The 25,519-nt window shown below is 35.2% G+C and overlaps 4 protein-coding genes and 1 non-coding gene across 5 annotated transcripts; 3 read left to right on the top strand and 2 right to left on the bottom strand.

Moving 5' to 3' along the window:
- The first annotated feature begins 775 nt into the window (after positions 1 to 775).
- LOC141693191 (putative pectinesterase/pectinesterase inhibitor 20) lies at positions 776 to 2,665 on the top strand. The gene is made up of 2 exons (XM_074498208.1): positions 776 to 1,281; positions 1,780 to 2,665. The coding sequence occupies exons 1-2, from the start codon at positions 909 to 911 to the stop codon at positions 2,457 to 2,459; spliced, it is 1,053 nt and encodes a 350-aa protein (XP_074354309.1). The 5' UTR covers positions 776 to 908; the 3' UTR covers positions 2,460 to 2,665.
- A 44-nt stretch (positions 2,666 to 2,709) lies between these two features.
- TRNAG-GCC (transfer RNA glycine (anticodon GCC)) lies at positions 2,710 to 2,780 on the top strand. Its single transcript has one exon. It is a non-coding gene; the product is annotated as a tRNA-Gly (tRNA).
- A 373-nt stretch (positions 2,781 to 3,153) lies between these two features.
- LOC141689656 (glucan endo-1,3-beta-glucosidase 14-like) lies at positions 3,154 to 9,092 on the bottom strand. The gene is made up of 3 exons (XM_074494011.1): positions 8,688 to 9,092; positions 6,768 to 7,801; positions 3,154 to 3,630 (listed from the first exon to the last, which is right to left on the bottom strand). Exons 1-3 carry the CDS (start codon positions 8,752 to 8,754, stop codon positions 3,553 to 3,555), a joined length of 1,179 nt encoding a protein of 392 aa, XP_074350112.1. The 5' UTR covers positions 8,755 to 9,092; the 3' UTR covers positions 3,154 to 3,552.
- A 3,277-nt stretch (positions 9,093 to 12,369) lies between these two features.
- Positions 12,370 to 19,552, top strand: LOC141689667 (thylakoid lumenal 16.5 kDa protein, chloroplastic). Its single transcript, XM_074494022.1, has 4 exons — positions 12,370 to 12,865; positions 18,376 to 18,515; positions 18,599 to 18,671; positions 19,164 to 19,552. The coding sequence occupies exons 1-4, from the start codon at positions 12,514 to 12,516 to the stop codon at positions 19,271 to 19,273; spliced, it is 675 nt and encodes a 224-aa protein (XP_074350123.1). The 5' UTR covers positions 12,370 to 12,513; the 3' UTR covers positions 19,274 to 19,552.
- A 115-nt stretch (positions 19,553 to 19,667) lies between these two features.
- Positions 19,668 to 24,161, bottom strand: LOC141689666 (uncharacterized). The gene is made up of 2 exons (XM_074494021.1): positions 23,904 to 24,161; positions 19,668 to 20,908 (listed from the first exon to the last, which is right to left on the bottom strand). Exons 1-2 carry the CDS (start codon positions 23,988 to 23,990, stop codon positions 19,967 to 19,969), a joined length of 1,029 nt encoding a protein of 342 aa, XP_074350122.1. The 5' UTR covers positions 23,991 to 24,161; the 3' UTR covers positions 19,668 to 19,966.
- Positions 24,162 to 25,519: the final 1,358 nt, after the last annotated feature.

Here is a 25,519-nt window from a genome sequence, read left to right as displayed (position 1 = left end):
TATGCACATTAGTGCATCAAATTTGAAGTTGCAAAGTTTAATACTTTATATATAAAGATGAAATTATGTGTGAGGCTATCTCTCACCATTCCTCTACTTTATAATCATTTTATTTTCAATTTTTCATCTTTTTTACTTCTTAATAGTATTTTATGTTTAATCATTCCTTCAAACTCTATTTTATATCTACTTTATCATTATGTATGATGATTAAATATATTAAAATAGAGATAGAGATAGACATACACAAAATAGAAATATGAGAGGGTTATTATAAAATTAATTTTTTTTATATATAATTCCAAATTCGGAGTTGCGTATAACCAATGTTGAACTTGTTCGTGAATAGTATAACCAATGTTGATTTATATATAGAGCCATAACAATCACGATGGTTATTGACTTGAATAGCCATGAATTCGATTAATCGCACATTAGCTCTGGTAATTCTAACTCTTCATTTAGTTTGTTTCACAACATCTTTGTCAACAGATACGATTTGCAACCGCACCCCTTATCCATCCTTCTGCAAATCTACCATACCGACCAACAACTCTATTTCCACCCAGGAAAGTGGCAAGTTCTTTATCAAACAATATATTTCCACAAATAACAACCTGCTTTCCATAATCGATGGATACCTGAACAACCAAAAAGACCTACCCTTGTACACTATACGAGCTCTCCAAGACTGCAAAATTCTTGGGAGCTTGAGCATTGATTTCTTAACAGATACACTTAAATCTATAACTTCTGTTAGTACACTTGAAGCTACTAAAGCTACAGATGTACAATCATTGCTAAGTGCAATACTAACCAACCAAGACACTTGTTTTGGTGGCATTTCCACTATAGTTTCACCTTCAGACATCAAAAAAGACTTTGAAACACGACAACTGAATGCAAGCATGCTAGGCAGTGTATCACTCTCAATCTTTTTAGATGGATGGGCTAATGATACCACGGAGCGTGATCTATTCACGAGAAGGCTATACACAGTTGGAGATGATGTGCTAGTGAACAAGACAGTTGTTGTAGATCCTAGTGGAAATGGAAATTTCACAACTATCAATGATGCTTTGAATGCAGCTCCAAATAATACTAATGGTATCTATGGGTATTACTTGATTCATGTTGTGGCTGGAGTTTATGAAGAGTATGTCAACGTAATCAAATCTAAGAAATATGTGATGATGGTGGGAGATGGAATCAATCAAACTATAATTACTGGCAACCGCAGCGTGGCTGATGGCTGGACAACATTCAACACTGGAACATTTAGTAAGTACACACTTCATTAGATCCCGTATTATATAACTTTCAGTTTGATTTCGGATTTTGCACCATCTTGTCACTCTTATTAGAATATCGATTCTGGATCTTTTTGAGTACTAATTCCGCCACTGCCTGGTTGTTGTCAACTTGTCATTTTCTGTCCCTAGCATTATAGTAAGACACGAGATTGATTATTACGCATTATTAGACGGGGTTACATGTGACTGATACACCCTTAACAAACAAACCGGATCCATGTGAGTAATTATTAATGCCTTTAATTAAACTTAACGATTCTTAATTTCTTATGAAGAGTGGTTGAGTAATGATCAGTAATTGGAGGATTTGTTTATCTTAAAGCCGGAAATACACAATACAGCAGTGAATGCTATTTCTAAATGCTTGAGTTGCCAAATCAAACCAGCATCCTGAATTCTTCGTGATGTTTATGGTTTTGACTGAATTTAAAACTCATTAAATAATTGTCCTGATAATCTATTTCAGTTGTGGTTGGGCAAGGATTTGTTGGTGTGGACATGACTATTCGGAACACAGCAGGAGCAGTTAAGCATCAAGCTGTTGCTCTTCGTAATAATGCTGATCTATCAACATTTTACAAATGCAGTTTTGAAGGTTATCAAGATACCTTATATCCCCATTCATTAAGACAATTCTACAGGGAATGTGATATCTATGGAACTATTGATTTCATATTTGGAAATGCTGCTGTTGTTCTCCAAAATTGCAACATTTATCCAAGGCTTCCAATGCAAGGTCAGTTCAACGCGATAACTGCACAAGGTAGAACAGACATTAACCAAAACACAGGGACTTCAGTACAAAATTGTACTATCTTACCAGCAGAAGATCTTGGTTTAACTAAAACTTATCTTGGACGACCTTGGAAGCTGTACTCGCGAGTTGTTTATATGGAGTCGTATATGGACAGCTTGATTGAACCTGCTGGTTGGAGCATTTGGTCTGGTGATTTTGCACTGAATACATCTTATTATGCCGAGTATGCCAACATTGGACCAGGATCTGATACTGCTAACAGAGTTACATGGGATGGTTTTCATGTGATTAATGCTACGGATGCGGTTAATTTTGATGTTTCAAATTTTCTTGCTGGTGAATATTGGTTGCCTGCTACTGGAGTTCCTTACAGCATTGGGTTGATGTAAACTGAATTTCATGATCCCCAACCAGTTGATTCAAGTTTGGATGCAATGTTACAAACTTATTATAAGAAAAATTTACTGTTACTTATTGGTTTTAAGAATGTCAGATTAAAAACCATCTGCTACTGCCTACTACTATCGATGTTAACTGTTGTGTTTCTAAATCCATAAAATTAGTCCAGAATGAAAATATTTACAACTTAAATGCATGAAGTTACATCTAGTTCATTTAAATAATGAAACATTCACCAACGCACCAGTGGTCTAGTGGTAGAATAGTACCCTGCCACGGTACAGACCCGGGTTCGATTCCCGGCTGGTGCAGAAAGAGTAATGATGATAAATGCACCAATAGCAGCAGGAAGGGTCCGCTGCCAAGTCTGATTAACCCAGATGAAAATAGGTGTTGCTGAACTCTAATCTTTTGAGGTTGTGATTCGAAACCATACAAGAATTACTTAAATGAGCCTGATATACACGGCACACTCCATGTTGGAAGTAAGGGTTTCCAAGTAATTAGTTCATTTTCAGGGGTGTCTTATGGAAGTATTGCTTTTTGAAAAAGGTTAATCCGGTTAAAATAATATATAAACACTGGATTTGAATTTTGATCCAATTGGAATGTTTTATCTTAGATCCCAGTTTTCTGTCCCATAACTAAATTTTGACAAGATTTATATAAGCACAACACACAAGGTGAAATTTTGAATGCAACTTAAAACGAAACAAATCCTTCATGGTAACATAATCCCCACCAGTCCACCATTACAAATAATTAAATAGGGGCATACATTTTGTTGCAAATAATTGCTCAGACATTGATCAAAACTTTATTGGTGCATTAACATATTGCATCACTGTTACAAAGGACAGGAGCACTTTCAAGTACAGTAGTTCTGACCAAAAGTTGAACTTGTATCTTATATAATTTAAAATGTGACATATTCTGGTACCAGATTATAATTTTATAGTAAGGAATACTAAAGATGTTCAATATAGACATAACACAAATGGTACCCAGCTGAGCTATAGGGATCTCTGGATTCTAATCTGGTATTAACAAAATCGGGTGGTCTGAAAACTGTCAGATCTGTCGTTATCTTAGAAACAGGAGCAATGCCGATGCACACGCTGCGAATGTATATGACCAAGATCGACCTTCAGTTAATATTTCCTGACATAAGCACAAGACAAAATGAAAGTCGTAAGAACATACAGAAGCTTCATTAGAACTTGTACAAAACAGTCATAAATACTATGGTGAATTTGAAAGCAAAATTAAATGCAAAATGTTACCGCCTTTATGTTCATAAATACTTGCTAATAAACTAAGATATGGAACCTTAAAACTTATAGTCAATCAGGATACCCAACCAATTATCAAGTTGGCTATACCAATTGAAACTTGAAACAAAAAACTTGGGATTGTAACTGTAGATACCTATAGCAGTATAACTTGACTTCATGTTTTGTTCGAGATAATAAGATAGCTTGTTAATGGAAACTTTACATTTATGTGAATCCCAGGCAGATTTACTTTATCTTGATAATAAACATGATCTATACCATAGTACCATTATCTAAAGGTATAAACCACTGCAACAAAACAATATATATACACAGAAAGAAACAAACTTATTTTACAATCCATTATGGTGAAAATGCAGGGAATCTTCAAGCATATGCACCTATATGACTATAGGTCACAAGAATAAATGTTAATCCGAAATTTATTAAAAGGATGGATACTACTTATTAGCTAATAAGCTATACTCAAAAGCAAAATTGTTACTAGAGTAAATATTTAGCTTAAAAAAATGGAGTGCCCAAGCGACGCGAAGGTTCTACTAGTGCGAGAAGAGATCTAGAGTTTTTATTTCATCTCCCCTCTTTCTTACTTTGAAATTAGACACACTGAAAATATGTCAAGTACCCATAACAAGATTTTTAGCTTAACTAAGAATTAATAAGTCAACATTATTCAATTAAGAACTATTTGTATATGTTTTTGTATCTTTTCAATCTTGGAATCTGTTTTATCAATAAAATATCAACCCCGCCATGGTTTCCTTCGTGGGTTGCCTAGTGATTTATTCTTCAATCCCCGAGAAAATGGGTTTTTGAGTGAAACAAAGTGTTTTTAGGTATAAGATCCCTAAGTGGCATTTCTAACATTTAAGGTAGTGGGAAATAATTCCAAGAAAATCAAGTTCGAAAAGCTTCTTAGTAATTACATCTTCAGATATAGCAAAAGAAGTCATTAGATATTTAAAATAAATAGATACCACTTTGGATTTGGAATGTTCCATATGGCTAATGCATCCACAAAATCCCGGTTCCTCGAATGTTACTCTTTATTAACAAAACCGCAAACATCTCTTCTTCTAATTTCCTTTATAACAATTACTATTAATAATTTATTCTATGAAAAGAAAGTGTACCGGGTTCCAGCTACTATGCTTTAAGAATACTTGTCACATAAATGCTGGAACCATTCAATTCATCAGTTACCACACAGCCTAATGTTCAGGACCTCAGCCTTCAACACCTACTTCAGGCATAATGCTTAAAACATTTAACCTGACATATTTCACGTGTGACAGGACAAAATAGCCCGTGTCCGTCAACTAGCTTTAGTAGCATTTTCTATCCGAACATGATTTTTTTATGAATAGATCCTTTTTTTGGTCTACGCCAGAGGGACTTGAAGTGCTAAAATTTAGTTTTGGAGTTGTCTAGTCACAGCTTCTCAGGCATGTCTAATTATAGAAAACATGGATACACAAATCACATTAAATGGACTTAAAGACATGGAAAGACATGGGGTTAATATGAAATTGAAAGATAATAACTGTGATGTTCTAAATTGACATTAACTATTTATTAAACGGAAAAAAAGGTCATCTAAGGTATACACAATCAGGTGTTGGTGGGTTGAGGTTTTCAATCAGAGGCTGGAAGATCCAGATTAGACTGCATACCCATGTCCATGTTGTATCTCTAAAGTCTAAAACACAGGTAACTCGGCAAAAAATAGCAATTCAAGTATGCTGTTTTGGTAAATATCGATATTTCCATTTCAGGAAAAATAAAAAAATACCTTGTAAATCTTTAGACTGCCAAACACCAAAAAAAATTTAGGGACTTGGGAGTTTAGGAAATAGGTTAAGTGAGAAAAACACACAAAGATATCTAATACGCATATGCATACCAATTTTCCTCTCGACTAATAAATGTAGTACATGACCCTTAAGCCAATCACATCTGCTTCATATATCAGGGAAAATACTTTTGGCGTCGATTACAGACAGCTCTATTCAAATATCCCATAACAGACAACTTTTTAGTGTCAATACTCAGTTATAAACAAGCGAGAAGACTCTTTCCCAGTCAGAAAGACATCTTGTGGCTTGTAGTGGTGATGCGCCATGTCCTTTTACCTCATTAATAAATGTAAGATCAAAACTGATGTTGGTGCAACAATATACAAGTTAAAACCAGCAGTGTAGGTTTTTTTATTAGAATTTCCAATAATACAGACGAAGAAACAGTTTATACCTGTTGCTGCAGATTGTGTTAATTCCTGGTCATATTAGGAGATTATAGCATGTGTCTGGTACTATGGTATTTATATTAAATAGATCACATCGTCATAGAGTCAATTAAGGAAAGTAGCATCTAAATAACCTTCACTTAGGTTTGTTGCAACATGTTCTAGGCCGAAAAACTTTGTTTGTTTGTTTCAATATATTTTGGATTTACCACTATATTAGTCTAGATTATGTTCCTTGGACTTGGTTAGAAGTGTCCGAAATGAACACGTGTCCAAGTATCGGACTTGGCAACATTTTGAAAAATATACATGTTTTTGGCCTAAAATAAGTGTCCGTGTCCGAGTGTCCTTGTCCAACTGTCGAGTGTCCGGCACGGGTACTCGAAGGTAAAATGAAGAGTCCGAGTAACATAAAGTCTAGACATAATTTCTACATATTCTGAACTGAGAATATATTAATCCATGCATTATAAGTTTCCACAAAAACATCCATTAATCAAAGAACCTTCACTTCTATAAAAAACTTACAGTACAAAGAATGGTATATCACTTCATTTACTTCTATTTCCTGTTGTGAACTAAGAAACATACGATCCCAGAATTAGGCACAGAAACATCCACTAATCAAAGAACCTGTATTTAACCATACTGTATAAAATGAGCTGTATCACTTCATTACCTCTTTTAAATATAGTAGAGCAGTCTGTGTAAAGCTGATGAAAAACATTTGAAATATACAACTCGAACAGGTATCATACCTTTAAAGATAAAACAGTTGAAGAGGCAGCTGAAGACTTAAGTCCAGAATAGCCAATATCATAAGAGATGCTTCCATCAGCTTTGAAGAGTCCAAAATTTCTCTCTGAAGTTGGACCAGGCTTCGAATTTTCGTTAAACATCGCAAAAACATACACCTTTAGTACCATTTTCGGCCTCAGTGGGGTCCCTTTCTTCTTGGCAAGCCTTTTACGCAGATTATAATTGTAGGTCCTTGCATTATTTACAGTAGCTGCAGCTTCATTGTCATCTCCACGAGAAGCCCAACCTGTCTCTGTAATTATAACCTCCATCTTTTTGTATCCAGCATCTTCAAGAGCGAAATAAGCAGCATCAACCTGGGCATCAAGCATGTTGTCGTAATGAAGTTTGCTTTTTTTATCATTTATTCCATCTGTCGACTGGAAAAGAGCATAATTTATATCAATGGTATCTGGACTACCCATGTAAGCCAAAAAAGGATAAGCATTTAAACAGAACGGGGAATCAATCTGTGAAAAGAACTCCAAGAGGGGCTTCATGTATTGAGCAACGCCTTCCTTAAAAACACACGAAGAAGGTGGGTAGGAATCGGCAAAAACAGCCTGCGAGTGAGCAGTGGTAATTTGAACACCTTTTAGTTGAAGCTCTTTTGTAGCATTGTATATATTTTTTGCAGCACCCAACAGAGCTGCCCAAAGATCCACATCACCTCCTCCCAAGATTTCATTTCCTATTGCAATACCCACGATGTTGGTCTTGGGGAATGCCTGCACATTTTCTTTAACCCAAGTTAAGGCATGATCTGCGTTAGTACTCATCTCTTTCACAAATCCATTAGGAAGTCCTACCACCAATTCAAGCCCAGTCCCACTGAAGGCATCAAGGACACTGTGATCAGCATCATATATTCGTACATTCTTTATTTTAGATGCTTTGAGTAGTGTAACAACTTTATCAGGTTCGGGAATGTTATCCGCGATCCTTCCATAATTTATCCCATAAGTTCCTTTGAATGCTCTCACTGCCAAGTGCCCTGAAAAGGAAGGATAGCAAAAAGAAACAGATGTTCACTACAATGTCTTCTTCTTATATTTATAATGCAATTATAACTTGATCCCCAAATTACATATTTGTTTAGTCAAATTGAATTCAAGGCACTTCCACTTGATCCCCAAATTACATAAGTATTTGTTTAGTCAAATTGAATTCAAGGCACTTCACCTATCACTCTCCAAAAGATATCAACGAATCTTCAACGTTTAATACAGCTGAATTCAGCATTTTACCCAATTGAGCTTTTCTCATAGCATGCTAATTATTACACCATTAGACAAAACAGCATGGCACAAGACATGTAGAATCAGTTGTAGATTAAAAACAATATCAATTTATTCACAAAATTGAATTCCAACTTGGAAGCAGTATATAACCTTCACAAGGCTATATACAAACCTAACCGCAGTTATCATATCAAGATAGCTCTTGTCTACAAATATGACCTAAATATATAAAAGGACTAGCTGTCCAACCTTGTGACAATCACGAATAACCGAACTTGCTTTAAAACCTATGCATAACATATAAAATCTCCAACCTGATCGCAAATTTAAACAACTGTAAAAATGTCATCTGAATAATAGGCCACCATCAAATTTAATAACTTGAACACACTAAATCCCTCACTAACAATTGAAAGATGCGAATAATCTATCACCTCAACCACCAGGCCACTTAATTTAAAAGCATAACATATAAAACTGAATAATCAAGTAAATTAAAGAAAAGGGTCATTCAGATTAATCAAAATAAGTGCCTGATCACATGAATTATACAACTTACAATTAACAAATATATACATATAGCAAGAAATGGATGATAATTAAAGAAAAAGAAGAGTAGAAAAAGGGCAAGAAAAATACCTTTAGGAGTGAAGAAGACAAGGAGCAAAAGAAAAAATCGAAGGAAAAACAATCTTGAAATCCTCATTGATTCAAATAATCAAATATTTGAATTGTCATATAAATCAGATTCAGAAATTCAACTGTTTAAAGGGGGGGTATTAATAAGGTTTGTTGTATTGAGTTGCTGTCTTAGTCTCCTAATTGTTTGACTGGTTATTACACAATTTAACATCAATACAGACATATACATACAGATGATGATTGTAAGTATATATAGGAGGAGGGAGTTGGGGTTGACGGAGAAAATAGGAAAGTCCGGCGAACACAAGTGAGAGAAGTGTTTTGGCGGTCGTTTTCAAGAGTATCGATTCTTTTTAGGAGTTTAAGACTGTGCTTGTTTGTTTTGTTTTGTTTTCTACTTAGTTATTATATTACTATTGTCAAAGTGCGTTAAATTAAGGAAACTGATTGCTATTGTGTGGTGTTGTGTTATTCCCTTTGTTTCCCTTTGGTTGTAAATAGAGCCGCTAATTTTATATACGACACGATTTATGCGATATAAAATGATATAAAAATTTAGTGTTTATGTGATTATTATGTCTTTAAATAAAATGTTCATTTCTTGGGCATTCAAAAAGCAAGAGGTCATTTGAAAGGAGACATGTTTACTTTTTTTTAGAAAATAATATAAACCTTTTTTGTCGAGAGAAATATTAATAACCTTTTGTTGATAAATATAATTTATAGTCTTACAAAATAACTATGTGTTCTCAGAAAATTTCGGAATGAACGAGAATTAAAGTAAGGACTCCTTGAATTATCCATATCTAATCATGCTCAAATATCCCGCAATGGTTGGTTCTGTTGGTTAAGGAGGGGATAACTATTATCTTGGTCAGAGGTTCGAATTTCACGGGACGAGATTTTATGATTATGCCTCATGAGTCAGAGCATGTCGCTTAATTGTGATTTACCTTGGTTCACGTGATTTGCAGGCTATTGCGTGAGCCTGTAGGGTTTACCCGGTGCGCGCGGGTTAGCTACAATAAAAAAAATCATACTAAAATATTATTAATTTTTAATCTATTATATATATAATAGAGAAAATATGGGTTGGTTGAGACAATTTATTCAATTAAAATTACTTAATTACCCCTCATAAATACATATTATTAAATATATATATAAAAGAGCAAATAGGGGTTGGCTGAGACAATTTATTTAAATAAAATTACTTAATTATCCCTCATAAATATATATTATTAAATATATATTACTATTTCATTATTGATTATTAATAACTTGGATTATTAATGATTTCACAACACATTCTTATACCAAATCAACTATAGTATAACTTATTTAAACACATTTAACATTCAAATACATTATATATGTACATGTACACATATTTATACATATATTAAAAATCATAACAATTTATTCATATCTAGATGATGATCGTTATGCACCAAACATGAGAAATGAAGGTAGATAATATAAACGAACTTTATTTTCTTCTTAATCAACGTAATATTTTCAAATAATGAATATTCATATTTAGTGACACCAATCGTAGAATTCAAAATTTAAAACACTTATAAATATATTTTTTACGAACATCATTTATCAAATATCTAATATAAAATTAGAAGAAAGTTAATCTAACAATAAAAAATTACATTTATTTCACTGATATAATATATATATATACATATATATATTATTAACGCACGTAATTTTAAAATACCTCGCACGAGTTATAAATTTACAAAATGAAAAAATTCATCATCACACCTAATTTATAACATAACAATATTTTATTTAATAAATATACATGTTATTTAACAAATATGTGTTCAAAATTTACAATAGTATAGCTTTGTCTAGCCTGAATTAAAGAGTTAGTTGTATGTTAACGTGCCTTTTAGCTCTTAGCTTTAAGCAAGGCATTGTAATTTTGTAGTAGCTCATGTTTTTTTAGTTGTGGTGGTAATTTCTCAGTTTGATTAATAGTAAGTGGGTCCATGCATACCCCCCGCAACACGGTTTTCAACTTTTGAGTGGGCCATTTTTTATATAAATCATGTACCTCAAATAATTCATTAATGGATATATTTAATTATTTTCCTGAGTTAAAAAATTATATTAGTCAACAATAAGTATTACAAACTATATTTAAATTTCCAATTACGTAAGCCATTCTTTTAAAAAATGTAAATACATTTCATCTTCATACATTGAAAAAACAATATTTACAATCTGCAAATGAGAGAAATTAAAGATTTTTGATGAATATGTATTGTTTTTTTAAAATTAGGAAAATATTTTGTCAAGAGCTTGGTTATAATTTGTGCAGTGTTAGTCAATGGTGACTAGGACCAGAGTCAGCTGACGGTGACCTGTATTTTTGGTAATGGCCACCATCTTTTATTTCACGTTGCGATTTTGCAGGGACGAAGAAGTTATATAAGGTAAATCTAACCACTATATATATAACAGTTTTATAATATTTATTATAAAATACTCCATGTAGTTATTCGAATCATGTACATTTATTTGTATCTTAAAATGAATAATATAAATATTTAATTAATAAATTTTCTAATAAATAATATGAGACAACTCATATTTCGAATTTTTTTTGAAAACCTAACACCTCAGGTTATAAGATATATATTGATTTTCATCAAGAAAATTCTTAAAGTTAGTAGTTTTGGTGATACATTTATATAGATTTGAAGACATTATGGTAGGATTTAAGGTAGACTTCCTCTGTCAAATTAAATTCTCTACGTCATTTTTAACACGCTTTTCAATATTTATTTAAAGTATTAACTTCATTATATTTTTTTTAAAAAAATTCTGTATAAAAAATTTTATGTTTAATTTTTTATTTAAAAAATATTACAAAACTATAATTTACAAAGATTTTGAATTACGTATAAATTGTAAACGTAGATAAATTAATGAGATGGAATAGTGCCTGATAAGATTGTATCCGAAGAAAAGAATCTTCTTTCCGGGGTCCATCACTTTTTAGTTTTTATAATTTTCATGTATTCGTGTGTGCATCATACATGTTTGTGCATCATATATGTTTGTGCGTATATGTGTAGCTTTAACTTTTTTAACAACAAAAGCGATACCACCGAGGAAAAAAAAGAGAGAAGAAGCTATATATCATACTTTGAACTTTTTAAGTGTCATAATTTTAGAGGTTTTTGATTGAGGACTCTTGAAGATTCAAGGCAAGGACATTATACTTTTAAGTAGATTTATAATCATACTTCATATCATAATCACTTGTTTAAATCTTAACTTTTGAGGATTGCTAGCTTCCTTTGAGAGGTTAATCAGACATGGCTGGCTAAGTAAATAAATTACTAGCATATTTAAATATTTGATAATTTTTATGTGTGATACTTTTAATATGTGCTACTTCTGTTATATCAGTAAAGTAAAAATGTGTTTTCAAATAAAATGTACCTGAAATTTAAGATAATTTTATTTTAGATATTCAATTTTAATATGAAAAAAGTGGGAGTATATTTCATTTTGCTGGGCAGGCAAAACACTATATTCATTAGCCTTTTGAACAGCCCAATACCAACTTTTTGTTGAAAGCCCAAAAATATATAACTTATAATAGTTTACAGTGTTTTTTATAACCTTTGAAATGACAGAAACACCCCTAGAAGCTTGGAAATAAACACTTCACAAATCACAAGTGATGAGGAAATCCAGTAATCTTATCCTTTGTATTTCCAATCTGTCCATAGTCCAGACCTCACTTCTTTGCCACCTAAACAAAGAGTAAAACAGAGAGCAAAACAAAGAAAAAATGGCAGCAACATTTGTATCAAATGCAAGCACTTTTCTACCTTCACTTTCATCACCATCATCAGCTACTTCATCTTCAGTTCATGCACAGAACCAAAGACAACTAGTTGTGTGCAAAGCAGTGAATTCTGATGAACCACCATTTCCTGCACTCGTTCTTTCCAAAAGAAACTTGTCCATTGGCCTTACTACAACTTTCTTGATATCTTTGGCTGGAAAAGGCTTATGTTCCGATGCGAATGCCGCGATACTTGAGGCAGATGATGATATAGAATTGCTGGAGAAGGTGAAGAAGGATAGGCAAAAGAGGCTTGAAAAACAAAGTGTTATTAGCTCATCAGATAAAGAGAAAGGTCAGACCTTTTAATTTATTTCCTTGTTAGATTATTGTACTGATTTTTATATAACTACATTTTTCATGTTTTGATTTCTCTTTTGTGAAGAAGAACCTTCAAGTACTTGGTAGATTTAGAAGGCAATTTTTGTCAATTTATTAGCATAGCTGATCAAATATTTCTCACAATCTGAGTTCATTGAATTTGGTCTACAAGTTATTTGGTTGAGGCATAGATGATTACATGTACCCTATTTACCAAATACAGTGGGATGCATATTACAAGATTTATTTGGTTGGAACAAAACCTAAGAATGATAATTTAGCCAAAAAAAAAAAAACTAAGATTACTAATTAGCACAAGGAAAAAAAGTATGTTAAGAGTGTAGAGATTCACTGACAGCCTAGTGGCAAATTTCCATCATTCCCCATTTCCCCCTTCCGGCATAACAAGGTCCATGGTAGTTTCTACATGCGGAATATATGTGTAAAATACCACCTGCAAATCAATCTATATATATATATATCTGTGTATATAAATGTAGATGATAACGTTTAAACGAGAGAAACAGAAATACGTGAAGTTGATCATTTATTGATTAGCTGAGAAAACAAATAAATACACAAATGAAAGCCCTACAAATTAGGGACCAGTACCAACGTTTCCTAAACTATCTCCACTACTCAAACTAATCCTGAAGACTCTCCTGAACATAACCAACGCTGCAGACCAAGTCATTACATCCTTCACGTACTAAACATAAATAACAATAAATAGAAATAGAAATAAACTAACGTTTAGATTAAAACCAACAAACACCCCCTTAATCTAAACGTTCTTATTCAGATTCTTAACTCCCAGCAACAGACGCATCTTCTTGAACTTAAAAATCGGCAAAGCTTTTGTAAGAATGTCTGCACGTTGTTCATCTGATCGTATGTGTTTAACGACGATTTCCCCACGCTCCACGCACTCCCTGATAAAGTGGTAGCGTATGTCGATATGCTTTGACCTACCATGAAATACCGGGTTCTTAGCTAAATCGATAGCTGACTTGTTGTCAATATACAACACCACATGACCAACCACATCATCAGTTATTTCCCCAAGCAACTTTCGCAGCCATATTCCTTGACACGCTGCTCCGGTAGCAGCCATAAACTCAGCCTCGTAAGACGACAAAGCAACACATTTTTGTTTTTGGGAAACCCAGGTTATCACACTCTCATTTAGATAGAAAACCACACCTCCGGTACTCTTTCTGTCATCGATATGACCAGCCAAGTCACTATCTGAGAACCCTGTCAAAACGTTATTCCCACTGTCCTTAGAATAAACCAAACCATAGTTGATCGTACCTTTGATGTAACGGAGAATACGCTTAGCTGCGTTCAAGTGCATGACTGTTGGCCTTTCCATAAAACGACTGATTATTCCAACGACATATGCGATGTCTGGACGCGTATGAACGAGATAGCGTAAACCTCCCACAATGCTTTTGAACTCCGTAGGGTTGATTGTTGTTCCACCTTCATCCTTTGTAATCATAAGCTTCGGCTCCATTGGATACTTAGTTGGGTTACACTCACCCATGCCTGTTTTTTCTAGCACTTTCTTGGCGTAAGCAACTTGTTTAAGCTCGATGAACCCTTTTCCCTGCTCAACCTCGATTCCCAGGTAATAAGAGAGAGTTCCCAGATCGCTCATGTCAAACGTTTCTCCCATCTGTTCTTTAAACTCGCTTATGACAGCTACATTAGTTCCCGTTACCAGTAAATCATCAACATAAACAGCCACGATTAACACCTCACCTTCGACCTTTCTTGTGTACACAACGTGCTCGTATGGGCACCTTGTCAAACCCATATTTTCCAAACATTTACTCAGCTTCGAGTACCAAGCCCTGGGGGCTTGACGCAGGCCATACAACGCCTTGTGCAGTTTGTAAACCTTGTGCTCCTGTCCAGGTTTTTCAAACCCCTGAGGTTGTGACACATAAACCTCCTCTTTTAGCTCCCCATTCAGAAAAGCTGATTTAACATCTAGGTGGTGCACTCCCCACCCATTTTTGGCTGACAAAGCAAGAATAAGACGAACTGTCTCCAAGCGTGTCACAGGAGCAAAAATTTCTTCGAAATCGATTCCATATTCTTGCCCGTACCCCTTAGCCACGATCCTTGCTTTGTGTTTCACTACCTCGCCATTTGAGTCCTTCTTTAACTTAAAGACCCACTTCAAGTCTATTGTTTTCTTTCCCTGTGGCAAATCAGTCAGTGTCCAAGTCGCATTTCTTTCAACAGCTTCCAACTCCTATTTCATGGCATCTCGCCATTCCTTCTTTCTTGACGCCTGTTCATAGTTCAAAGGCTCATCCATTCCTGCAAGTAACAGCTCATCTTCCAACTCGACTACATCTGTGTTGTTGTAGATGTCATCAAGACTTCTGAACTTTTGTGGTTCACTGCTAACAGCAGAACCATCACTTTCAGATATATCTGAAGTCTGAGATGCTACAGGCGTAGACAGCACTTCCAGAGACGAGTTTCCAGCATTAGTGTCTGTAGACTGAGCCGTATTAGTGCCTTCGTTGCTGAGACCCTCATTTTCCTTGTCTACGTTTGTGTCCCCAGACTCACGTCCAAAAATTTCGAAGTAGTTTTGCTGTGACTTGTATCCTTCCTCAAGCTGATCCCATGACCATATTCTCTTTTCTTCAAAGACCACATCACGACTTATGTGCACTTGTTTTGTCACAGGATCATACAAACGATAGGCCGTGGTTCCAGTTTCTCTTCCCAGATTAATCACCATCTTGCTACGATCATCCAACTTCTTGGTTAATACGCTAGGAATCTTCATGTGTGTGACACACCCGAAAACTCGAATATGCTCCAGATTTGGCTTACAACCAGTCCAAGCTTCATACGGTGTTATATCTGACAGAGCACGCGTAGGTAGGCGATTGAGGATGTAAATAGAGTGGCGAACTGCTTCGCCCCATAAGAAAGATGGCAGTTTCATTGTCTTCAAAAAACTCCTGGCCATAGCAACAACAGTTCGGTTTCGTCTCTCAACCACGCCGTTTTGCTGTGGTGTGTAAGGAGCTGTGAACTGACGACTGATCCCTGCATCCTCACAGTAGGAATTAAAAGCATTTGAACAGAATTCCCCACCTTTATCAGTTCGAAAACATCGTATCTTTCTTTCTGGGCCAACTTCCACCTGGGCCTTGAACCTTTTAAAAATACTGAGAGCTTCATCCTTGGTTTTTAGCATGTACACCCACATCACCCTGCTAAAATCATCGACTAAAAGGAAAAAATACCTGTTCCCGCTTGCAGTTTCCGGTGTAATTGGCCCGCACAAGTCACCATAGACCAGTTCCAACGCAGATTTCGCTCTGTAGCTTGATTGCGCCGGAAAAGGCTTCCTCGTTTGTTTAGACATGAGACAGCCTGTGCATGGTTCCTTGGGTTGCACGATCAGAGGCATACCAGCAGCCATATTATTTTTAGACATTAGACTCATGGCATGAAAGTTAACATGGCCAAGTCGTTCATGCCACAACCAAGACAACTCATTTGTTTTTGTCAACAAACATGTGGACTCGACACTTTCAACAATAATCTTGTACAATCTATTTCCTGACCGTTTTACTTTTACAAGTAATTTACCATTTTCATCATGAATCCACAGAAAATCACCATCCAAGACAACTCGATTTCCATTTTCAGATAGCTGACCAAGACTCAAAATATTATTGCAGAGGCTAGGAATGTAGTATACCTCGTGAAACTGTCGTTCTTCACCATTTTTGCATCTGAATGTAATCGTTCCTTTGCCCTTTATGCTAATTGTTGACCCATCTCCAAAACGCACCTGGCCTGTTACATCCTCATTCAGACTTGTAAATTTCGAGCGGTGCCCAGTCATATGGTTGCTTGCCCCGTTGTCCAGATACCAAACATTTGAAATCTCTTGTTGGTTAGCTGTGTCTTGCACCAGTTTTGGTATCATACCCTTCTCACTCAGGAGCAGATTTCTCGTTTCATACTTCAGCATCAACAGCGCAGGTTCTTCATCTGTAGTTTGTGCCATATTAACCTCGACTCTCTGTCCGCTTTGTCGTTTAGGCTTTCTGCATTCGGCTGCGTAGTGGCCGTAGTTGAGACAGTTGAAGCATCTTACTTTGCTTCTGTCTCGAGGTCCCCTATTCGTTTCTTGAGACCTGCTTACATCTCCATAATTCTTGCCTCTCGATTGTGACTTCTTCAGCCACTCTTCCCTGGTAAATAGCAGCTGCCCTTCCTCCTTTTCTTTTTTCAACCACTCGTCCTCAGTGAGAAGTAACTGCCCCCCACTGGATTCACTTTGGCCTCGTAGCCTTTCCTCATGAGCCTTCAACGACCCCACAGCCTCCTCGACTGACATACTCTCCAGATCACCAAATTGTTCAATGGTGGATGCTATTTGCAGAAACTTTGAAGGTACAACTCTTAGTAATTTTTTCACCACATAATTTTCTTCAATTTCCTCTCCCAAAGCTCGAATGTTTGCCACCAAACCATTTAGCTTCATACAAAACTCGTCAAGTTGTTCTGTCTCCTTCATTTTTAAAGACTCAAACTCAGATCGTAGAGTTTGAACCTTGGCTTTCTTAACGCGATCAGCCCCTTGGCACATCGTTTTGATGGCTGACCACGCCTCTTGAGCCGTAGTTTTTTCTGCGAGGGACAAAAGCATGTCTTCAGGGATCCCCTGGTAGATCGCTGCCAATGCAAGTTTGTCCGTTCTTTCTTCCACCTTCGCTTTTGGATCCTTGGGTTCCACAGCATCCCACACCGCGTGAGCTTGCATAAACACCCTCATCTTAATCGCCCAAGCTGTATAGTTGCTTCGAGCCAGCATTGGGTAATTCAGACCAACTCCTCCCTCCTTAACCTTATTTGTTTCCATTGTTGTTCCTCTAGGCATGTACTTGGGCATCCGCTGAAGAATTCTAGCTCTGATACCACAATGTAAAATACCACCTGCAAATCAATCTATATATATATATATATATCTGTGTATATAAATGTAGATGATAACGTTTAAACGAGAGAAACAGAAATACGTGAAGTTGATCATTTATTGATTAGCTGAGAAAACAAATAAATACACAAATGAAAGCCCTACAAATTAGGGACCAGTACCAACGTTTCCTAAACTATCTCCACTACTCAAACTAATCCTGAAGACTCTCCTGAACATAACCAACGCTGCAGACCAAGTCATTACATCCTTCACGTACTAAACATAAATAACAATAAATAGAAATAGAAATAAACTAACGTTTAGATTAAAACCAACAATATGGTCCCATCACCTCCATTACAAGATTATATGCTGCTGCCGAGTATTTGAAGGAAAACTCGAGCACTAGTTTAAGCCGTCAGCTTAGATGTATGCTTTATCGCTTCTTCTGATGCCAAAGCGGAATGTGTTGTATTTGAATAGTTAGCACCGCATGTTAAAATAATATTCTACAGGGTATTTGCAAGATCTTGTTTACAAGCTTAGCAAAGTAGGTCAAGCCATAGAAAAGAATGATCTGCCTACAGCTGCTTCTGTTCTTGGTGAAAAGAGTGATGCGGAATGGGTTAAAAAGACAAATGCAGCCCTCGCCAAGGTCTTTATCAAAATGCTCTAACACACATATGATCAAACTCTTGCTTAAATAGTACTTATGTTTTTTGTCTACTTTACAAACAGTTGAGCTCTAGCCCTGAGGAAAAAGCTGAAGCTGATACTGTTAACTCCTCTTTGTCTACTTTGATATCGTCAGGTTAATCTCTAAACTCCCAGTCTAAATCTCATTCTACTTAGCATAACAGGATCAAGATTCTCCTTGTCTGCAGGCTCCCAATAGTTTGATTAAACATACATATGAAACTTATGATTTAGCCTATGTGTTCATCTCGCCTTCATACTAAATTATCAGTAAAGTTTATATTTGTAGTTTGACCTTTTTCAAAATATGTTAAAGTTTGGAACATCTCTTAGTTTAGAGCAATTTTTTCATAAAACCCACACAGTAATGAGTACCTCCAACCCTCGGCACGTTCAATAAAGGCGTGTCAAAGGCGTACATTTAATATGCCTATCGTAACTATTTGGAACCACGTCTCGTTGAACCTGCTTTGGGAATCTGTGACAATTTGCAAAAAAATATGCACTTAACTTTCAGCAAGTACAAGAACCAGCTCTCATATATATATATATATATATATATATATATATATATATATATTCCTTCCTTTTTTTTTGCACTTTGCAGTAAGCCAGAAAGATATCAAAGCCTCTACAATAGCCTTTGTGGCATCTGCCAACGCATTGGAGAAATGGACATTATTGACAGGATTGGCTGGACAACTCAAGGGGCTGTGACCTGTTAGTTGAAGAAGAGAGCCTGTTTATTTTTTGAAGTTTAACAAGAGATATATTGATCAATTCTATTGATTGAAATTATACAAGAGATAAATTGATCGATTACATTAGTTCTTCTCTATGGATGGTTAATTTTCTCACAATTTCCAACCAGTCGTGTATATCGAAATCAATAGAAGGCTAATTACCAGTCGTGTAATTCGCCTACACAATTTCTGTTGTTCAGTGCCTTGCACATCTGACTAGCTGTGGTTTTGTAATTAAATCCCCGTTTATCCATGTAACAATTCTTCACACATTGAATAAGCAAAGTTTCTACAAACAATATTCTTTGGAATTTCATATACCTGAAAGGCATGGCATCATTAGGCTAATATGCATGCACACATACAAATCAAAGAAAATAAACTTAAAGATCAACAACTTGTTTAACTACTTGTCACTGATACTGAAAAGTTGTCTGCAAAGCACTCCCAGTCAATGCAAACGTCCAGGCATTTGACGGTTGTTGGAAGAACTAGCATGCTAAAACGACATAAGTTCAGACTACATGTTCACTGATGCTGAAATTGTATGCAACAATTAAAGGCCTATTGGCCAATTTACATACTCCAACAAACATTTGAAATCTATCATATAACAACGGAAAGTACAGTCAATAACCTAATTTGATGTGAATGCTCAAGTCCTGACTCATCCGGCTATGCCATTGCTGCCATTCCCAGCAACCTGCCCCTCCTCCCCCTTGCTCATTACATCATTTTGTTCAGCAGCTATAGACCCACAGTCAATGTGCTCAATTGGTGATTTCCCCATGGATGCTTGAAATTGTTCCTCAATAGGTGCTTTCTCCGCTGCTGCTGCTTGAAACTGAGCCTCGTTTGGTGTTTTCTCCACTGCTTGCAATTCTGACTCGATTAGTGTTTTCTCCGCTGTTTCTTGCAACTGTGCCTCCTGCATTTGTACTTCATCATTTTTGGATATTTCAGTGGTGTCAGGTACTTCCTTGATGTCTGCTATTTCAGTGGTGTCAGGTACTTCCTTGATGTCTGCTCCAGTCTTCTTGCCACATCCAGCATCATCAGGCTGTTTGATATCTCCCTCAAGATTAACTTCACCAGTAGTAGTATTCACCATTTTGTTATCAGTGTCTTGTGCTTTATCCAGAACTTCCTTTTCAACATCCTCAGCTGCATATTGTGTTTCATCATTTTTGTCCTCTTGACTAGTGTCACCAGCCTTCTCAATATCCTGCACTGCATCTTCATTTTCATCTTCTTCTGCTACAACTTCCTTCTCAGTTTTTTCTACTTCTTCCATTTGAACTTCTTTCACCAAATTATCCTCAGGGAAAAGCTCTTTCTCTTGCCCATCCTCTTCTGCGGTGGAAGATTTTTTGCTCCTCTTCTCCGGAGGATTACTTTCTGGTGACGGGGATGCTTTTACCTTTTCAGTAATTCTTGCTGATCTTCTAGGTGTTTCAACTGTTCCCCAATTGAACTCAGATATCCCAGGACCACCAGGGTGTGCTTTAAGATACTGTTGCAGCTGCTTCTTGTTAAAAATTTCTTCACCTGTTGGAGCAGTGAATATGATCTCATTCTTCTTCCTTGCCCCTCCTTGCTTGGGCATGTACTACACAAAAACACAATTATTTTTGTCAGATTCAACTGATAAGAATGATATTTTGCTAAAAAGAGCTATGATATAGCCACAATACTGTATATACTTTTAAGGAATCCCTATCACTGAACCAGAGGGGAAACTAAAAAATTGCCTACAAAAAAATATCCAGTCTCAAACACCATGGTTACAAGGTGGTGACCACAGACCAAGTGATTAGGAAAAGTTCTAAATATCCTAAATGAGCTAGTAAGAACTCATATAGTGACAATGACAACAAGTATGAAATATAGCTAGTTACATAATGATCAACTTAAACATTTCAATTTCAACAACTGATACTGCAGCAGCCAGCAGGAAGTGGGGTAAAAGGAAGAGAGGAAGAACAATGATGATGTACATGCTCAAAAGTTTGTGAGCCAAATGCATCTGCATGCGGGAAACATTCAATTAAACATCCACGGTTTAACCAGGTCAAAATAATTTAACCTACTCAGAAAATTAACACATCATAGCAACATGTGTTTGTAGTGTAGATAATTATCTAATAGTCATCATGACTTACACACAAGAAAAGAACTCTATTAGGAACATAGCAATCGACTTTTCTATCCGCAAGGTATGACCATCTAATTTAGAAGTCATAGGAAGTACAGAGCCATTAATTATTATCCAGAGTAAAAAATAAATTGTTTTTGTTTCTTAAAAACACTGAATTTTATTAGCTATGCATTTTAACTGAGAAATTTAGATCCCCTTATTACAAAAAGAGGTTGATACATAAGTTTTACATAATAAGGTCAAGTACTTTTTTATTGTAATTTTTTTCACAAAATCTTACGATAAATGCATGAATACATTTTAGGAGAAAACTGTACAAGTTTCATAATACCAGTCCTGGTAATCACACTAACAGTTTCTCTTACCACCACAAAGTCACTATATATCAGATATTTATCATTTATGCACACAGCTGAAAGAAAATGAGTTACTGATGTTTTATCGAGATCAAATATAACAAATTGTTCACTGAAACTTGATAACACATTACATCACTTCCCAACTGAACCAAATTATATACATTCTATCTATAGACTTCAACAACGTTAAAATGAAAAATATTAATCTATTATGATCATAACTTGCTGGCTGCTGCCAATAGCAATTTTTTTCTGCACTTCTTATTTCAATCACAGACCCCTAAAGATTCTACTGTGAACTGAGCGGTCCAGATAATATATAGAGGATCCACTAAAACCAGAGCATTTGAAATACTGTCACGTTGGAGTGTATAAAAAGGGGAATGGAATGATTTGAGCTTTGATTTTCACGCATAAATACAAATAATTCATCATATTATACTACCAGATGTCACAAATACAAGGATGCCATATACTCCAACACAATCTACATAGGATTGTCAAACAGTTTGCCACTGACAACTCATTTGCACCCATTATTTGTAAGGAACAGAAGTAGCATTTCATGCACTTAAACTTCAACCCAAGAATTTATTTTAAGTGTGGAAGTAACTACACGGGTATGGTCGGGGGAACTTCAACGTAAGAATTTATTTTAAATGTGGAAGTAACTACACGGGTATGGTCGGGGCAATTTCATTAACTGAACTGGAAATTATACATATTAAACACATTTTAATTAAAATTTATACCTAAATTGGAATTCCAACTCCGCTTAATGTTAAATTCGACCCGACTAATTTTTCCGGTTCCTTGAGCTATAAGCTTAGTATTTCTAGAAAAGTTGGGGGTTACTGGTTCTGTCTTCAACATCCGGAGAAGTTTTACTAATTCCAAAATAGAAAATTCTGGTATGTAGCAACTGATAAACAGATAGCCTGTTTGTGTCAGTAACTTGATTAACCCTAATCCGCATATCTGGCACCATCAAACACGTAGTTTACACATGATTGCATGAATGCTTCCCTCATGGTTCTATATTTGAGGTACAATATATATTATACTAAAAAAAACTGTGCTACATATTACGTGACATATAGAACATAAAGACTTCTTGTGGATAATTGGATATGTGCTCTTTCACCAATTACAGCTACGGAAACATTTACAATGCCTCTTCAGTCGGACAGTAACAACATAACTCAAGAGAACTACAAGCGGCTGGCTGTTATTGTTTAAATCAAGTTCCATGATATGAATACATAACAAACATTAAAATGAACTCTACCATTTGTTGCTTCCACTTAACATTTACATTGTTATCTCATTAAGGAGACACAAAAAACCCTTAACATGCTAAAAAGCAATTCGAGAGCTCGTAAACCATACTTTTACCTCTAACTGTACACGATGATATAGGATATAGCACGGGAACGGAGTACAAACTACAGATCATTTATGGTTTGAAATCCCAGGAAATCTACAACCCCGCCCTTTCCATCAATATTATCACTATAAAAACACGCATATATGCATAAATGGAAATCTTAGTGTTGTTTAAATAAAGTATCCTTCCGGCCATTACATGGTTACCTAATCATCCCCAAAATTTAAATGCATATCTTATACGGTAATGTAATAAATATAATTAAAACTCTATTCACTCCTTCTACACAGGGACTCCAATTAATTAACATAACAAAAATTCAAGTTGAAATAGAAATTTCAATTTCAGTTTCGTGGCACTTGTACTTGTATTGTAAATTCTCGAAAATTAATGCAAGTCAACTATACTAGTTTGTATCCGAAACAATAAATAACATACATGAAAGGCAAGAGGGCGATGCAAATCTTAATTAGATATACACACAGAGATACATCTGAGAAACACATAAATTACACACAGATATACATGTATAATTAAGGAATGAAGAAAATAGGCTAATTGAATTAGGCATCAGAATCCAATTAAATATAACCACGAGAAAGACATAGAAGGAATGCATAAAATAGACCTAAATCCACAAAAATAAACAACAAAAACAACAACAACAAAATCGAAAGAGAGAGGGGGAGAGAGAGAGGACCTTTTTGGTCCAACCAGAAGGTGCGGGAAGTTCCTTGTAAACAGCTTCCTCTGGCTGTTGTTCTTTCTTCTCAACGGAGCTCGCCATTAGATTCAACAATAGAGAAATAATAAACTGTGTGGATATAGAGATATAGAAAGGGGGGTTTGTTTGTTTGTTATATATATCCTGAAACGTGATGCACCCCGTAGTGTGTGCGAGTGTTCAATTTTAACAACTTCTCGAGACTCCACACCCCCACTCTCCACCGACTACGTTATCCACTTTTACGCCCAATCCTACTATTTTCATTTGTTTTATTTTAAACTAAATTACTAAGTCAACATTTCCCAGCTGGCCTCTAAAATTATATTTTATTTTATTTTATTTTTATTTTTATCTGATATTTTGGTCATTGCGAAATTATAAATTATAAATAAATATAATAAATCAAGAGTTTAAAAAACTGTTCTATCGTTAAACATGTTCGAGTCTTTACTCCAATGAGCCGTTTTTTCATTATTCACAAATCTAATATGATTAAATTATATTATTTATTAATAAATAATGAATATAAAATTTTTCAATTATATATAATTTTTTTAAAAATACATAAATATATTGAAATAATACGAGAGACGCCATCTCATCGCCCTCCTCTTCTGCTTTACCTAGATAATATAATGATATAGTAGAATATTATGGTAGTTAATTGATTTCAAATTTTTTTATTTTAGTGGAAGATGTTGTAGAAATTTAAGAGAATATTATGAATTATTATCAATGTAACATCCCCATCGATAAAAATAAGAGTGTTTGTGATCTTTATAAATACAAGTAAACAACCATTGTGTAACAAATCACTAATTTTTTCGGACTGACCTGTGATGGGTTGTTGGGTCCCGATATGCATTTAATTGTGGGCTTGGATGTTATAAATGGTATCAGAGCACTGCCCGGCTGGAAGTGTAGAGACACTGCTCGGGTTCTGTTTGTGAGATCGACGATGACGTCGATCCTATAAGAGGGGGTGTTTGTAACATCTCACATCGATAAGAATAAGAGTGTTTGTGACCTTATAAAGTACAAGTAAACAACCAATATGTACCAAATCATTAGCTTTTTTGTACTGACCTGTGGTGGATGGTGGGTCCTGGTATGCATTCGATTGTGGGCTGGGATGTTATAATCAATATTTATCAATACTTGTATTTGTAATATTTCAAAGGCTAAAAACTAAAAAAAAAATAAGAAAATATAGTATAGTAAATTGATTTTAGGGGAAGATGTCCTAAAAAATTATAGAAGAATATTATGAATGATGATAAATATTTATAAAATACTTGTCTTTGTAATATTCAGGAGGTTAAAAATTGAAGAAAATTTTTAGGAAAATATAATGTACTCCCTCCGTCCCCTTGGGATGTATACATTTAATTTCGGCATGGAGGTTAAAAAAATGTGGAATATTGTAAGAAAAAAGTAAAATAAATGGGTAAAGTTGTGGGAACAATCAATATTTAATGTATAAAATAAGTTTAGTGGAAGAAAGTTATGGAGGTAAGTGGGTCTAGTAAATTTTTATAGTATAAAACATTTACTATTTTTGGGTAATTTTGAAATGTATAGAATTGAAT

The sequence above is a fragment of the Apium graveolens genome, chromosome 10 (assembly GCF_009905375.1).
Source record: "Apium graveolens cultivar Ventura chromosome 10, ASM990537v1, whole genome shotgun sequence".
NCBI lineage: Eukaryota > Viridiplantae > Streptophyta > Magnoliopsida > Apiales > Apiaceae > Apium > Apium graveolens.
Note: the sequence above shows the minus strand (reverse complement) of the source record. Positions and strands in the feature narration are given on the sequence as shown.